Source organism: Nothobranchius furzeri, chromosome 9 (genome assembly GCF_043380555.1).
Source record: "Nothobranchius furzeri strain GRZ-AD chromosome 9, NfurGRZ-RIMD1, whole genome shotgun sequence".
Lineage (NCBI taxonomy): Eukaryota > Metazoa > Chordata > Actinopteri > Cyprinodontiformes > Nothobranchiidae > Nothobranchius > Nothobranchius furzeri.
Genome location: NC_091749.1, coordinates 10,065,892 through 10,080,330, shown reverse-complemented (window position 1 = coordinate 10,080,330; position 14,439 = coordinate 10,065,892). Strand labels below are relative to the sequence as shown.

General features: G+C 40.6%; 1 protein-coding gene and 1 long non-coding RNA gene across 2 annotated transcripts; one reads left to right on the top strand and one right to left on the bottom strand.

Annotated features, from left to right (window-relative positions):
• Positions 1 to 4,602: 4,602 nt before the first annotated feature.
• On the bottom strand, positions 4,603 to 7,364 carry LOC129160153 (uncharacterized). Its single transcript, XM_070554695.1, has 9 exons — positions 7,231 to 7,364; positions 7,067 to 7,117; positions 6,954 to 6,998; positions 6,808 to 6,872; positions 6,506 to 6,629; positions 6,337 to 6,366; positions 5,954 to 6,119; positions 5,740 to 5,850; positions 4,603 to 5,583 (listed from the first exon to the last, which is right to left on the bottom strand). Exons 1-9 carry the CDS (start codon positions 7,312 to 7,314, stop codon positions 5,483 to 5,485), a joined length of 777 nt encoding a protein of 258 aa, XP_070410796.1. The 5' UTR covers positions 7,315 to 7,364; the 3' UTR covers positions 4,603 to 5,482.
• A 4,435-nt stretch (positions 7,365 to 11,799) lies between these two features.
• On the top strand, positions 11,800 to 13,338 carry LOC139071727 (uncharacterized). The gene is made up of 3 exons (XR_011521544.1): positions 11,800 to 12,098; positions 13,003 to 13,066; positions 13,153 to 13,338. It is a non-coding gene; the product is annotated as an uncharacterized lncRNA (long non-coding RNA).
• The last annotated feature ends 1,101 nt before the right edge of the window (positions 13,339 to 14,439 follow it).

Sequence of the window (14,439 nt, the reverse complement as noted above, 5' to 3'; positions counted from 1 at the left end):
ATTATCCCACCGTAATTTGGAAAAACTGTATGTTACTGTTGGAATTCTGCCGTAAATTTACAGAAATTTCTGAGTGTTGATAAGAGATACCCGAATGCACTCACCCTTCCAGCTAACCTTAGCTCGACTGACTGACGAAGCGGGTTCTAGAGCCCTATTTATAGGCTGGCAAGATGACGTCACAAAGCGACGTAATAACGTCGAAACCTCTCAGACCAAAGATAGGTCCAATATAAGATAAAACATTATCATAAACACTGCAGAGACGTCATTATTCATGAAATATAAGTTATTTTCCTGAGCCATTACTTCAGCCAAGAAATAAGATGCATGGATTTGATGAAACCATGCTGTCTCATGCAGTCCTATATGTGTAACTAACTAACACACACACACACACACACACACACACACACACACACACACACACACACACACACACACACACACACACACACACACACACACACACCAGCAGCAGCAGCAGCATGTTAGAATCATCTGAATGACTAATTTAACTACATTGAACTGCTTTTGTAATAATGTAATCTCTTATTCTGGAGTAAAACAAGCTAAATCATCACATATCTGTGGCATCAAGGAGCATCTTGAGTTCAAACACAGGGATGGAGCACAATGTTTACACCTGAAAAAGTATCAGGATGTTTTAACTCACAGAGGCCTGCAGGTCTTCTGTTTAATTAGCAAAGTACTGAGAATCCGCTTGTTATGAGCGCTAAACGTTATTTTGCCGATGCCGTGCGGAATGGTAGGGAAACACATCTCAAACACGGAACCGAGTCTGGTTACCGAACCGAGCAGAATTCTGATGACGTCACACCGATGCGCGAAGGTGCGGGATCCAAGCCACAGGAGGAGGGAGAGAGTAGGTAAAAAGCGAGTGGATTACAGGGACTGAACTGATGTTTGAGCAAAACTGCGGTAAAATGGCTGTTTGTCCTCATTATCTAAAGTGTACCCCCCCTGCTAATTCGTTACTTTCCACCTCTGCTTTTTATTATTTTTGCAAAATGCAGGACCAGAGCGAATACGGTTTGGTTAGAAAAATGAGACAGTCCAAATGTTAATAGGGCCACTAATAGCTTACTGCTATTATGGACCAGTCCGAAGTCGGCATAAAAAGCGTCGGTACTGTTGGCCCAAAAAGAATGTCCACCAACCACTGTACGCCTGATAGAGAGCCCGGCGGTGGCACGGATGCACATTAATAGTTATTAATGAAATATCGCAATAAAGAGCCTCCAGTTCAGATGCTAACGCTAGCAAGAATGTACAAAGTTGAAAAACAAAAACGTGGTCCTACATGACAAATCTATAATTCCAGTCATTAAAAATAAATATTTAACTTTCCACCATAAAACTCCCAAAATTACTATGGTGCAAGTGATGTTTCATTTCGTGTCATGTTTTGTAAGCTAAACTTTGACAAGTGGGTTTCTGGTGATCTATAGATTGACTTAACACTAACCAAAACCACAATTTACATTCTTAAGAGTGATAAACTTACCTTTTAGAAGCTTTCAAGTTGGAGGATGAACAGTGATTGTCTTCTTTTTCTTCTTCAACGTAGCTGACTGCTGACTGTTCAAGAACAGAACTTCAAAAATGTGCTTCAAAAGAAATACTGTATTAGACAGTTTTTTGGCCGTAATTTTCCGGCTGTCATAATTCAACAAAAAAACATCAGATTTAACATTATCCCACCGTAATTTGGAAAAACTGTATGTTACTGTTGGAATTCTGCCGTAAATTTACAGAAATTTCTGAGTGTTGATAAGAGATACCCGAATGCACTCACCCTTCCAGCTAACCTTAGCTCGACTGACTGACGAAGCGGGTTCTAGAGCCCTATTTATAGGCTGGCAAGATGACGTCACAAAGCGACGTAATAACGTCGAAACCTCTCAGACCAAAGATAGGTCCAATATAAGATAAAACATTATCATAAACACTGCAGAGACGTCATTATTCATGAAATATAAGTTATTTTCCTGAGCCATTACTTCAGCCAAGAAATAAGATGCATGGATTTGATGAAACCATGCTGTCTCATGCAGTCCTATATGTGTAACTAACTAACACACACACACACACACACACACACACACACACACACACACACACACACACACACACACACACACACACACACACACACACACACCAGCAGCAGCAGCAGCATGTTAGAATCATCTGAATGACTAATTTAACTACATTGAACTGCTTTTGTAATAATGTAATCTCTTATTCTGGAGTAAAACAAGCTAAATCATCACATATCTGTGGCATCAAGGAGCATCTTGAGTTCAAACACAGGGATGGAGCACAATGTTTACACCTGAAAAAGTATCAGGATGTTTTAACTCACAGAGGCCTGCAGGTCTTCTGTTTAATTAGCAAAGTACTGAGAATCCGCTTGTTATGAGCGCTAAACGTTATTTTGCCGATGCCGTGCGGAATGGTAGGGAAACACATCTCAAACACGGAACCGAGTCTGGTTACCGAACCGAGCAGAATTCTGATGACGTCACACCGATGCGCGAAGGTGCGGGATCCAAGCCACAGGAGGAGGGAGAGAGTAGGTAAAAAGCGAGTGGATTACAGGGACTGAACTGATGTTTGAGCAAAACTGCGGTAAAATGGCTGTTTGTCCTCATTATCTAAAGTGTACCCCCCCTGCTAATTCGTTACTTTCCACCTCTGCTTTTTATTATTTTTGCAAAATGCAGGACCAGAGCGAATACGGTTTGGTTAGAAAAATGAGACAGTCCAAATGTTAATAGGGCCACTAATAGCTTACTGCTATTATGGACCAGTCCGAAGTCGGCATAAAAAGCGTCGGTACTGTTGGCCCAAAAAGAATGTCCACCAACCACTGTACGCCTGATAGAGAGCCCGGCGGTGGCACGGATGCACATTAATAGTTATTAATGAAATATCGCAATAAAGAGCCTCCAGTTCAGATGCTAACGCTAGCAAGAATGTACAAAGTTGAAAAACAAAAACGTGGTCCTACATGACAAATCTATAATTCCAGTCATTAAAAATAAATATTTAACTTTCCACCATAAAACTCCCAAAATTACTATGGTGCAAGTGATGTTTCATTTCGTGTCATGTTTTGTAAGCTAAACTTTGACAAGTGGGTTTCTGGTGATCTATAGATTGACTTAACACTAACCAAAACCACAATTTACATTCTTAAGAGTGATAAACTTACCTTTTAGAAGCTTTCAAGTTGGAGGATGAACAGTGATTGTCTTCTTTTTCTTCTTCTTCAACGTAGCTGACTGTTCAAGAACTGAACTTCAAAAATGTGCTTCAAAAGAAATACTGTATTAGACGTTTTTTGGCCGTAATTTTCCGGCTGTCATAATTCAACAAAAAAAAACATCGGATTTAACATTATCCCACCATAATTTGGAAAATCGGTATGTTACTGTTGGAATTCTGCCGTAAATTTACAGAAATTTCTGAGTGTTGATAAGAGATACCCGAATGCACTCACCCTTCCAGCTAACCTTAGCTCGACTGACTGACTAAGCCGGTTCTAGAGCCCTATTTATAGGCTGGCAGTATGACGTCACAAAGCGACGTAATAACGTCGAAACGTAGAGTGAGAGGAGGACGCAAACGCAGACAACGGCTGGACAAACGGATTCCATTGGCTTTGTCGCTACCCGATCCGTACCGGAAACCCGATCGGTACCACGCATGCGCGAAAGGCGTCTACTTCCGCTCGAAGCATTTTACGGTAGTTACGGGTCAGAGTATCTGTTAAGATGTTAAAAAATAATAAGTATCTATTAAAATGTTTGCAATAGTGAAACCTTTCAATATAATGTAGATAAAAAAGAAAAAAAAAAAAGAAAACGTCGGACCATGGACCATACAGATCGGGTCTACCCGATCCGTACCGCGCATGTGCAGATGTTCTATTCTTCTTGTGATCCATTCAATTGCAGTTTAATCCGCAGTGTACGAGGATACTGCCATTTGCTGACCGAGCGAATTAGCCCGATTGTAAACTAAATTTGCGTTGTTACAAATCGTGTTTTAAATGCGTGTTAAATTTGATTTAGTGTGTTTATGCTTGTATGTGTGGAGACGATTGATTTGAACTATCTTGATGTTCTGTTGATAATGTCCACTGTAAATTGTCAGTAAACACTGGCTGATTAATCTTCAGGTAACCTATTACATGTTTGTTTTTTCTCCACACAATAGGTTATATTTTCATTTAAAAGCTGAAAATGTGTCACTGTGATACAGCAGATATTCTTAATTTGCACTACATGTCCTATGAATGTTTTCCAATATGAAATGTAATATATTCTTGCACAAAAGCCAATTTGGCTCATCACCTAAAATTTGTTTACTTTCTACTTTTGTGTTAGATTTCTTAGTTTTCCACTTTGTCTTGAAATAACTTAATTCTTTGTAATACCATAGTGATCATTTTCACAATGTTGCAAAATTAATGTTTGAAAATAGTTTCTCAAGGTATTCATAGGTTAAACATCTTAAATACAGATTTAACTACACTCATGTTTATATCCATATAAAATAACACAGGACCACTTTATAATTTCCACACGTTTACTGTAATAATGCGGAACACAAACAACAGATTACAAGAGCATGAACAACAGAAAAAGGATTGAGAGGATGGTTACAACTCAGATTATTTGAATAAGGAGACACATATTGATGGAAATAAAGCTTTTTATTTTCAGCCTGTCCTTTCTGGCAGTGTGGTACTCTGAGTACCAGGTACAAGCCCAACAGATTCACTTTCTCAAACAGAGTGTGACAGTGTGTGTCCTGTCACAGTGTCCCGATTGATCATGCGCCCTGGCTACTTGGCCAAGGGGATGTCCCTTTGGCTGACTGGTTAGAGCGTATGACTCTCACCCGGGAGTCTGGGGGTCGAATACCGCCCGGGCCCTCGTTTATCCACCTTGCCACAAGAGCATTACAGTTTTTGCTCTAGAACTCCAAGAAGAATGATCAAAAACTCTCACAAAGAAAAACAGGCATCAAAACACAATCCAAGATGTGGGAGAACCACTGATGGGGAACCTGGTCACTACAACCAGGTTGGTGTGTGTGTGTTCTTGTACATACTACATACTGAGGACCATTTTGACCACTTTCCCTACAAAGTGAGGACATTTTTTGGTCCTCGCTTTTTTTAGAAGCATACCAGAAGCTTACTATACCAGTTAGAGGCATAGTGTGAATTAAGTTTTAGTTAAGGTTAGGAAAAGATCAGCGTTGGTTATGGTTAGGGTTGGGGTATGGGTTAGGCATGGTGAAATCACAAAAATGAATGGAAGTCAATGAAGGGTCCTCACTATGATAGAAAGACAGATGTGTGTGTGCATGTGTGCGTATGTGTGCGTGAGTGTGTGTGTGTGTGGTTGTGTGTGGAGACGGGGGCGGCGACAGAGCAGACACATTAACTGTTCATTTGGCTGCAAAAGTGGCTGCAGTAGCCTGGGAGCATCTCCTCCGAGTAAAGTGCCCTTAGTTCTCCTCTTTTTCCTCTGCCAACGTATCCTGTAATAAAAAAAAAATATATATATATATATATATATATATACATCAACCAGAGAAGAATAGGCTCCAAGTGGTATGGTTTTCATGATGTCATGCATCATTGAGATTTTTATTGTATGTAATGACAACAATATAAGATTATAGAGTGTTGCATACCTCCGGGGCAGTGTTTGTACTGGTCTCCACATTGAAGGCAGATCTCAATAGAATACATATTAAAGTACTGTTCTCTGTACTTTTCTGAGAACCTGCTCCATGTGCAAACACCTGTGGAAAGCAGAAGTATAAAAACAAAATTACATTTACATACTGTCAGTGAAAAACATGTGACAACAGCAACAATAACTGTGTATATAATTTCATTATTTACTGAAGTCCTCACTGTGAAGCCACTTGAAGTGTGCTCGTCTTCTGAAATATTCAGTAGACACAAGGTCTCTGAACATGGAGCACACCAGAGCCAGTTTGAAGATCGCTGTATCCCCTTCATGAAGAGCAACCTCTTCCAATATGTCCATTAGGACACGTTCTGGTAACTGTAACATTTATGTCAGGTGACAATAGTGAAAATACAAAATTTGTCCATAAAGTTTCCGAAATATGAGGACTGGAAACACATTCCATTGAGTAGTGTTTTCATAACTATTACTTCATTCTACTACTGGATAATGTCTCTGAAGGAGCTGCCTGTGACCATAACTACTAATTCAGTTATATAAATAAATTAAAGAAACAGGAAAATCAATAGATTACCTCCAGTATAAGACACCTGTCAGCCTCAGCCTTTAACAGAAAACATGATTATCACATTAGACTGAAATGAAGACTACCACCATGTATGTAAACCTGCATTGTGATGAATAGTCTCAACATTGTGTGGTTCTGTCCTACAAATAGTTATCTGATTGTTGTCCTCTCTCACCGGTCTGATTAGACTTGGTGAAGGCTTGGAGGAAGTTGCCTTTGGTACCCTGAAGACAGGCTGGAGAGTCCCCTGGAGGAGAAGGGATGCTTCTTCTGTCCAGAAGGCAAATCTTTGTCCATGCCTTTAGAAAACAACGCCAGTCTGAATGGACTCTAGTTGTGGACTGCTGCTTTCTTCAGTATGTTCAGTCACAGGGTTTACAGTAAGCCACTTTCACAAACATCTGTTTGACCTGATGTCTTGCCTGAACCAAAGCTGCAAATATGATGGTGCCAGTTTGTCTAAAGTGCCTGCCATACCCCTCAATGCCGAATCTCTCCAGCAGCTGAATACACCACCACAGGCGAATTGCTGGCATTTCGTCCTGAAGACAAATATAATATAAGGTTTATGAAGACTGGACACTGGCACAGATACTTTGGTGGTACTGTCTGAAAAAGCTTACCTCTGTGAAAGATGGTGGAGATGAGGTGCAGATGCAGAGAGCATACTGCAAAGTAAAATCAATCTTTAACATGTTAAAATGTTATATTCAAGTAATGGCAAGACAATTCTCACCATCAGCATAAAGATGCCGCAGCAATTTCCCATGAACTGCTGGGGAAAGAACTGTAAAAAGAAACATGTTTCAATAAATGAGGAGAGCCGACATGCACCAGCTAGTTTTTAACTGCATTATTATGCACCTGATGAGCTTTCAAACTTTTGCACTGAAAACATACCTCAAGGTCTCTTCCTGTTTTCTCCACCCAGAATCCAGAGTCAATGAAGCCTGCAACTCTCCTGGCATTGTAGAGAACACACATAACACACCAATCAAATGTTTGCCATAAAACAAAAATACATTCATGTTGTAGGGATGCAACAATACTTTTTCAAACTGATACGATACAGCTAATTGGATCCGAGTACTTGTTGATACCAAGTACTCGTGCTAATAATTCTACCACACAATGGAATGGAATGAATCGGAAGGCAGTTTTATTTTCTGCAGTGCTTGTTACAAATAATGGTGAATTAGATTAAAAAAAAACATGAATTAAAATGACCACAAAATTCAAAGTTCAAGTGAAAAATAAACATTTTCTGTGAAAGTTTTGCAGTTTCCACATTTAAAGTATCGGTTCATAGTATCAGTTAACTAAACTATGCAGATACAAGTTAATTAGAACAGTATTGGCCTGGATATCAGTATTGGTGCATCCCTATCATGAAGTAGCCTTAGAACGAGGCTGCCTCCCAAACCTTTAAGCCTAAGAACGAGGCTGCTTTTAGACGATCTTTCCAAAGAACACAAGAGGCCATTGAACAAGGCCAGAACAAATTTTCATTTTAGTGTCAACCTAAATGTGGTTCGGTAGAGATCATCTCCAAAACCATCAGGGCGAAGTGAGTCCAGAAACAGTATCTGTCTCTCAGCTACCAATATAGCCTGAAATAGACATGTTAGCATCATCCATGAAAACACGACATGTCAACCTCTGTTATTTTCTATCAGATGAAAAAACACAGAGCAAGAAAGATCAAGGGCACTCACACAGAGCAGATAATGGTCAGCTTCACCTGCCTGCCGACTCCAAGCAGGAAAAAGCAGGATGTCCTTGGACCTAAAGTTTTCCTACATGTATTGGTACAAATTAGTAAACATGCACATGCAGGAGTAAAACCAACAAAAACATACCGGCAAGCAACGCAGCAGGTTGACTTGTGGATCCTTCCAGGTGGCCACGACATAGAGGTCAGCAATGTGAACATCTTTTCCCTAAAGGAAACACACACAAAACAGCAAAATCAATACACAACAACCATTCATGGCTATAACCAAAGAAAAGGTGTACCAGTACGACAGATTACATGTCTTTGTGCAGCTTCCCCCACAATCTTCAGACAAGCGTTCCCGATCTGAAAAAAATAGCAAAAAGCAGTAGAATCAGTTTCATTCACTATTCTTAAAATCTTACATTTCATTATCTTTTCTCTGCAGTGCACTAGACTAAGTAACAAGATGTACTTACAGTAGATTCCATGGACTGTTCCAAACCCAGGCTCCAAAAGTCTTCCCGAGTTAGGCAGATTTTGTCTTCCTTCACAAGGAGTTCTCCTGGAGGTCGGTTTTGGTCCAAGACATATTCCACCTAAATGAAGAGCATTTCATGTGATTTTGCTTCAGTACAATATAGAAAATAATAAAGATTAAAAGGGCAACTACAAAATAAGGCTGGCGTTGTTTCTCATGCTTCAGCAATTCTAAAACTATCATCGACTTTGACTTATTGAGGTCTAACGTGACTGCATAGAAATGTGCCGTACCAGACTGGACTGAAGAGGGTCCAAGTCTTTCTGCCACTTTGCTCCTGGGCTGGCATACTGATGATCAATCTGCCAGTCAGGAGTCCCATATAAGTGGTCCAGGAGAAACTTCCCATCAGTTGGTGGATCTGATAATATACAAATATGTGGCATGACAGACCACCTTAAATCCATTTTTAACATTAAATCAATATTGAACTGTGACTTCTTATTACTTCTCATACTGTATGCTTACTTTTTGATCTGTGGTAGTTCCTCAGCCTGGACACGTTTACCTTCTGGCAAGTTGCTCCCTTCACAATAGTGGCCACCCCCTTTGGTGTGATGCTGGCCACAGTGTACGGTCCCTGGTGATGGCTGGAGAATGCATCTCCCGTGCGTCTCCTTTTTGGATCTCCAGACAAAAGCATGTCATCGCCTGCTTGAACAACACACTGCCTTACTAGCTTCCTTTTCCGTGTTCCAAAGGTCTTCCTCTGGGTGTCCTGTGCCCTCTCAATATTGCGAAGAACCTACAAAAACATTACATGAAAAGCAGAGAGAGAAATATAAATATTTATTATTCACCAGGCCGCCATGGCAACGCTCATTCTGGAAATATAGAAATACAGAAAAGTTAGCTACTAAAGCAGAAAAAATGTTGAATACACAATAAAAAATGAGAACTGTATTAACCACATTTCCCCTTTTTTCCCCTTGACAAGTCTCCTTTCCCTGTCAGTCAGCCCTCTTCAAATGTACAGACCGTTTCATTCAGAACCGTCATCTCCTCAACTCTTGTGTCGATGTCCTCTTCTGGGTCTGCAACCTCAAAGTCATCGTCCATGGGACAGGCGTTCATCACAGCGGGAAGACGTGGATGTCGGTGGAAGAGCAGGAAATAGGGACTGTGGCGGGTGGAGTGCTGATCACACAAAATCTCTCCATTAATTCATTTTCTCTTGCACTTGTCAATAACTTATTTTTTTATAAGCTTAAGTTTAAACACATTCTTAAGACGACACTACACTGTGAAGCAGCGTAAAAGTCATACAAAATGTCAAAATAGGAATACCTGCTTTGCAGTGTTGATGCCGTACACCACAGCAGCAAGGTGAACGTCCCAGTCATCGTGGTTCTGGTTCACGTACTTTCTGAGAGCACGCTTAATGTTCTGGTTGGTCCTCTCATCCTTTGAGTTGTATTGCAGAATAGATAAAGAAGCATGACTGATTTCACATGAGTTACTCAAGGTTAGATATCCAAATGCTAACCTGCCCGTTGGTCTGGGGGTGGTACGCACTGGAAACAGCATGTTTAATATTCAGCATGCTGAAAATGCTGTCGTTGAGCTGCAGTGGCATGAGCAGACTTGGTCTAAATACATCATCTCAAATGTCAAGGTACGACTAACACTTTCACAAATTTTACCTGGTTCACAAACTCCTTTCCTTGGTCAGTGATGATCTTCCTCACCATGCCAAACATGTATAACTTAGATGTCATGACTGCAGAGACCTCAGCAGCAGTCTTAGACTTAAGAGGTTCTGCAATCACCCACTTCGTATACAGATCGGTCATGGTCAGGACATATCGGTTCCCTAGACGTGTTTCTGGGAGTGGTCCAATTAAATCCATGCCCAGCACCTCCCAAGGTTCTTTTACCTGCAGGTCACAGAACTTATCAAGTGAAAATTTAAAGCTAACATGCAGCAGACAAGCTTATTAACTTGAAAATTAAATGTAAATAGCTTTAAGATGTACCTTGATGGGATGTAATGTTGGTGCCACGGTCTTGATTGGGTCATTCATCTGGCAGCGATGACAACATCTGACCTGAAAGGCGTATTCCAAACAATATGTCTAGGAAACCCTAAAGCAGTTGATGTAAATTGATAATAAAAAAAGACATAAACTAATGTTGAAATTAAGTGTGCAAGTAAACACATTCAATTATATAGCCTACAGATGTTTTAGAAAAAATTATGACGACCTGATTTAGCTTCTTCACTCAAATAAGGCCATTACCCATTCAGCGATGTCCTGGTTCAATGTTGGCCAGTAATAGCCAGCAACAACCCTGTTTCGGGTACCTCTGACACCATTGTGGTTCCCGGTACCAGGGTTATTGTGGCACTCCATCAAAACAGACTTCTTCTCCTCCTCTGACATGACTACCAGGCGCATGCTCTGCATACTGGGGCCAGTGTAGAAGAGTCTGTTGTCTGGGACAAGATAAAAATGAAAAAAAGAAAAAGAAAAAAAAGATAAGAGTTGCTGACTAAAGTAAATTGAAATGTCTGACAGATATTAAAGTTTGAGATCCGCACCAATGTGGTACATTTACCTCCAATTGCAATTATCTTTAAAACAAAACAAAAAAAAATATATATATATATATATATATATATATATATATGATATTGTATTTACGATTTTTTTTAATCTAAAATAAGACCACACACCAAGATGTAGACCTATATATAGAGTTTCGATATTACAGACGATGCTACACTGTACACTGATATTACTCGTTACACCATCCTGAATCAACGCAGGCGTCATGCAACTTTAGAACAATAACGGAGTCTCTACCCTCAAGCAGCAAGGGCAGCTGTAGACCACGATAAAAGATCATCTTTAATTTTCGTACTTACCTTTAAGTCTGTAATTAGGCGCCATTCTTCTTATTTTACGGCGCTTTTGTTCAATCGCCGGAAGCTCTCCGTTGAGGAGAAAATCATGAATTTCGTTGTAAATGGAGGTATCCATTGTTTAAACGTCCCGCAGTCGGTAACTGTCGCAAAGTTGGCAAAGAGAGGAAGTGACGTAAAATTCGCGCATGCGTGGTACCGATCGGGTTTCCGGTACGGATCGGGTAGCGACAGGCTTCAATAACACGTTTGTTGTCTATAATGGCAGGTGGCCACCACCGCCATTTTGACCGTGTCACAGGTTCCGTCCAGCCCAGACAATTCCATAAAAGGGAAGAGAGGAGGTGCTGAGGGTGTGGCTGTAAGGCTGGGCTCGAGTGACGACACCCAGGCGAACTAGCTACGAGCTAACCTGAAGCTAACCCAAAAAAAAAAATAATAATAAAATAAAATAAAACCTGAAGCTAACCCTGGCTAACCCAAAGCTAAAGCGGAGGTGGGAGCCGAGCTAACGGATGTAGCCACCTAGCTTCAACCCAACCGGAGCTAACTGGAACACCCATCGACCTGAACCTCACACGGAGTTGAGGTGGAGGTTTTCTGCGCCTGTTCGTGAGAAGTACCTGTATTAAAAAAGATTTAAATCGGTAAGTTTATAATTTATTTCCGTAATGAATACATTTTGCTTTGAGCAAGTTTTCAGTACAGTTTTTTTCGGCGCTATCACTCCTGAGTCGCACCAGCCATTAAATGTATCATGAAGAAGAGAAAATATATTTAAGTCGTATTTTGGGGGACATTTTATTATCTTTCTTACAAAATCTGAGACCAAGCGTTTCACATTGCAACACAAGCACCGGTAACCATAACAGAATGAACAACAGCCAGCAGAGGAGAGGATGGCGGTGTTTCAAACCCTCCCGGCCGGCGAGGAGAGCTCATTCCTGGGCTGGAGCCGGCCCTCAGCACCCCGCCACAGGCTCTAACAGATGCTGGCGGTGTTTGAAACCCTCCCAGCGGGACAGGGGAACTCATTCTTGTGTGGGTCGGAGTCGGCCCGCAGCAGCGCGGTGTAGCCTACATATTTTGTTATATAAGTCGCTCTGGAGTATAAGTAGCAGGACCAGCCAGAATATGTAAAAAAGTGCGAGTTATAGTCCGGAAAATATGGCAGTTATTAGTATTCGAGCTAAATTAGCAGCGTAAATACATTTCATATATTTCCAAAATGTAATACTTGTTTGTATCTTGTACAGCCAACTAGTCTTTATTCTGGACTCAGTACAATTTACCAAAAGTAAAGAGACATTCTACAGATGAAGTAAGCACAAGATAACTTACTGGAAGACACGGGATTATCATGAGAACCAGAACAAGAGAGCCTGTTAACAGTCATGTGAAAATAACAGTTAAAAAGTATGTATGTATAATAGAAATAAAAATATATTAGAATTAGTGTAACTCACTGTGATCCAAACAATAAATCAGCCATAGCTGATTAGTAAATATGACATGAGGTCTTGGAGTTTTTAATTTTCATTTTTTTCTTAGATCTGTTTAAATGTCACCATGGCAGCCTGTGTGTCTCCAACATCAGCTACACAAAGCAGCTAGTGTAAGTTCCTCATACCTGTCTCACCACTTCATGTATGGTTTTGTACTTTGAACAATTATGACAAACCTGTTATTTTTTCTCCATAGCCATTTGGATCATTGGAGACAGCTATGTGAGGCGTGGTGCCCAGAGAGCTGCAGAGACAACCTTGGCCTCCCTGACGTCTGTGTCTCCTGGTTCGGTTGGGGCGGACCATCGACATACATACATGTGCCGACACTTTGCGCCCTGTTTTATAAAATTTAGTGTTAAAAATAAATGTTTTTGCTCAATTACTGGAATTTCTTTGGTTAAGACAAAAGTGAGGAATAATCATTTACAAGTTATTTGTACAACAGGCCCATTTTAAATCCCAACAGTTTCTTAGCAGACAATAGAAATGTGTTCTTTACTAACTTTACTTGGTTTAAAAATCTTACTAAAATAGTGCCGTATTGCAAAACCCAATCATACTTGTTATGTAAACATTAGCTTTGTAGATATTTTTTACAGATATATGTGTGCAACAAATCCAAACTTAAATAATTTGTCATTCTTTATTGAAAAACAACAAAATACAGTTATACAGAAGTGTGGGAAAATGATAATGTGAAAGTATTGCTATTTAAATGTAATCCTATTTATCTTTAAAAAGAAAAACTCTTAAAAATGTCCTGTACAGCATCATGACAGAAGAATGGTGGTCTGTCTGTCAGAATGTGCTGAACAGATTTGCTCTTTGAAGAGGAGTGTCATGTTTGGAGGAAGGTACTTAACCCAAGACATGCAGAATACAACACTGACCAAAAACTGATGAAAAAAATGATTTATTTATAAGGAGGAACTTAAGGTGCACAGATAAGTCTGTGGTTGGAACTGCAACAACAGCTCAGCGTCTGGAGGAGGGAGAACACAGGTGAGCATAGGTTCTGGTTTCAAAATCCATTGTAGGCAGGCAGAGGTGTTCAGCAGACTTACTGTGGTGGGTGTATGTGTTGGCTGGAGGAGAGAGAGGTAGAGAGGAAGCGCAGGAGAGGGAGCAGAGGTGGAGAGAAGCGGGGTGTCCTGGTGGATGGGGCACTGGGTGAGATGAGAGGTGGGTTATGGAGGCTGGTGATAAGGTCCGTGTGTTGAATATCCAAATCCTGGAGTAGAGTTCAGTATCCAATGAGGTCGACAGGAATCCTGAAGAATGGTAAATCCAATATAAGAGCAAAAACACTACGAAATAACATTAATCCTAGGAACACTAGAGGTAACACGAGTGGCTGGTTACTACCAAAACTGAGGCAATCTTCTGGCGTCAAATTGTGTCCTCCATCCACCTTAAATAGGAAAGCACCCCGCTGATTGCTGATCAGGAACGGCTGGGGTGGAGTCACCAGAACCATGAA

Coding starts and splice junctions, on each gene's coding strand:
- LOC129160153 (XM_070554695.1), bottom strand. CDS start 7,314: ATGTGTGTTCTCTACAATGCCAGGAGAGTTGCAGGCTTCATTGACTCT. Junction 7,118..7,230: donor AAACAGGAAGAGACCTTGAG/GTATGTTTTCAG, acceptor TTCTTTTTACAG/TTCTTTCCCCAGCAGTTCAT. Junction 5,584..5,739: donor GTACAAACACTGCCCCGGAG/GTATGCAACACT, acceptor TTTTTATTACAG/GATACGTTGGCAGAGGAAAA.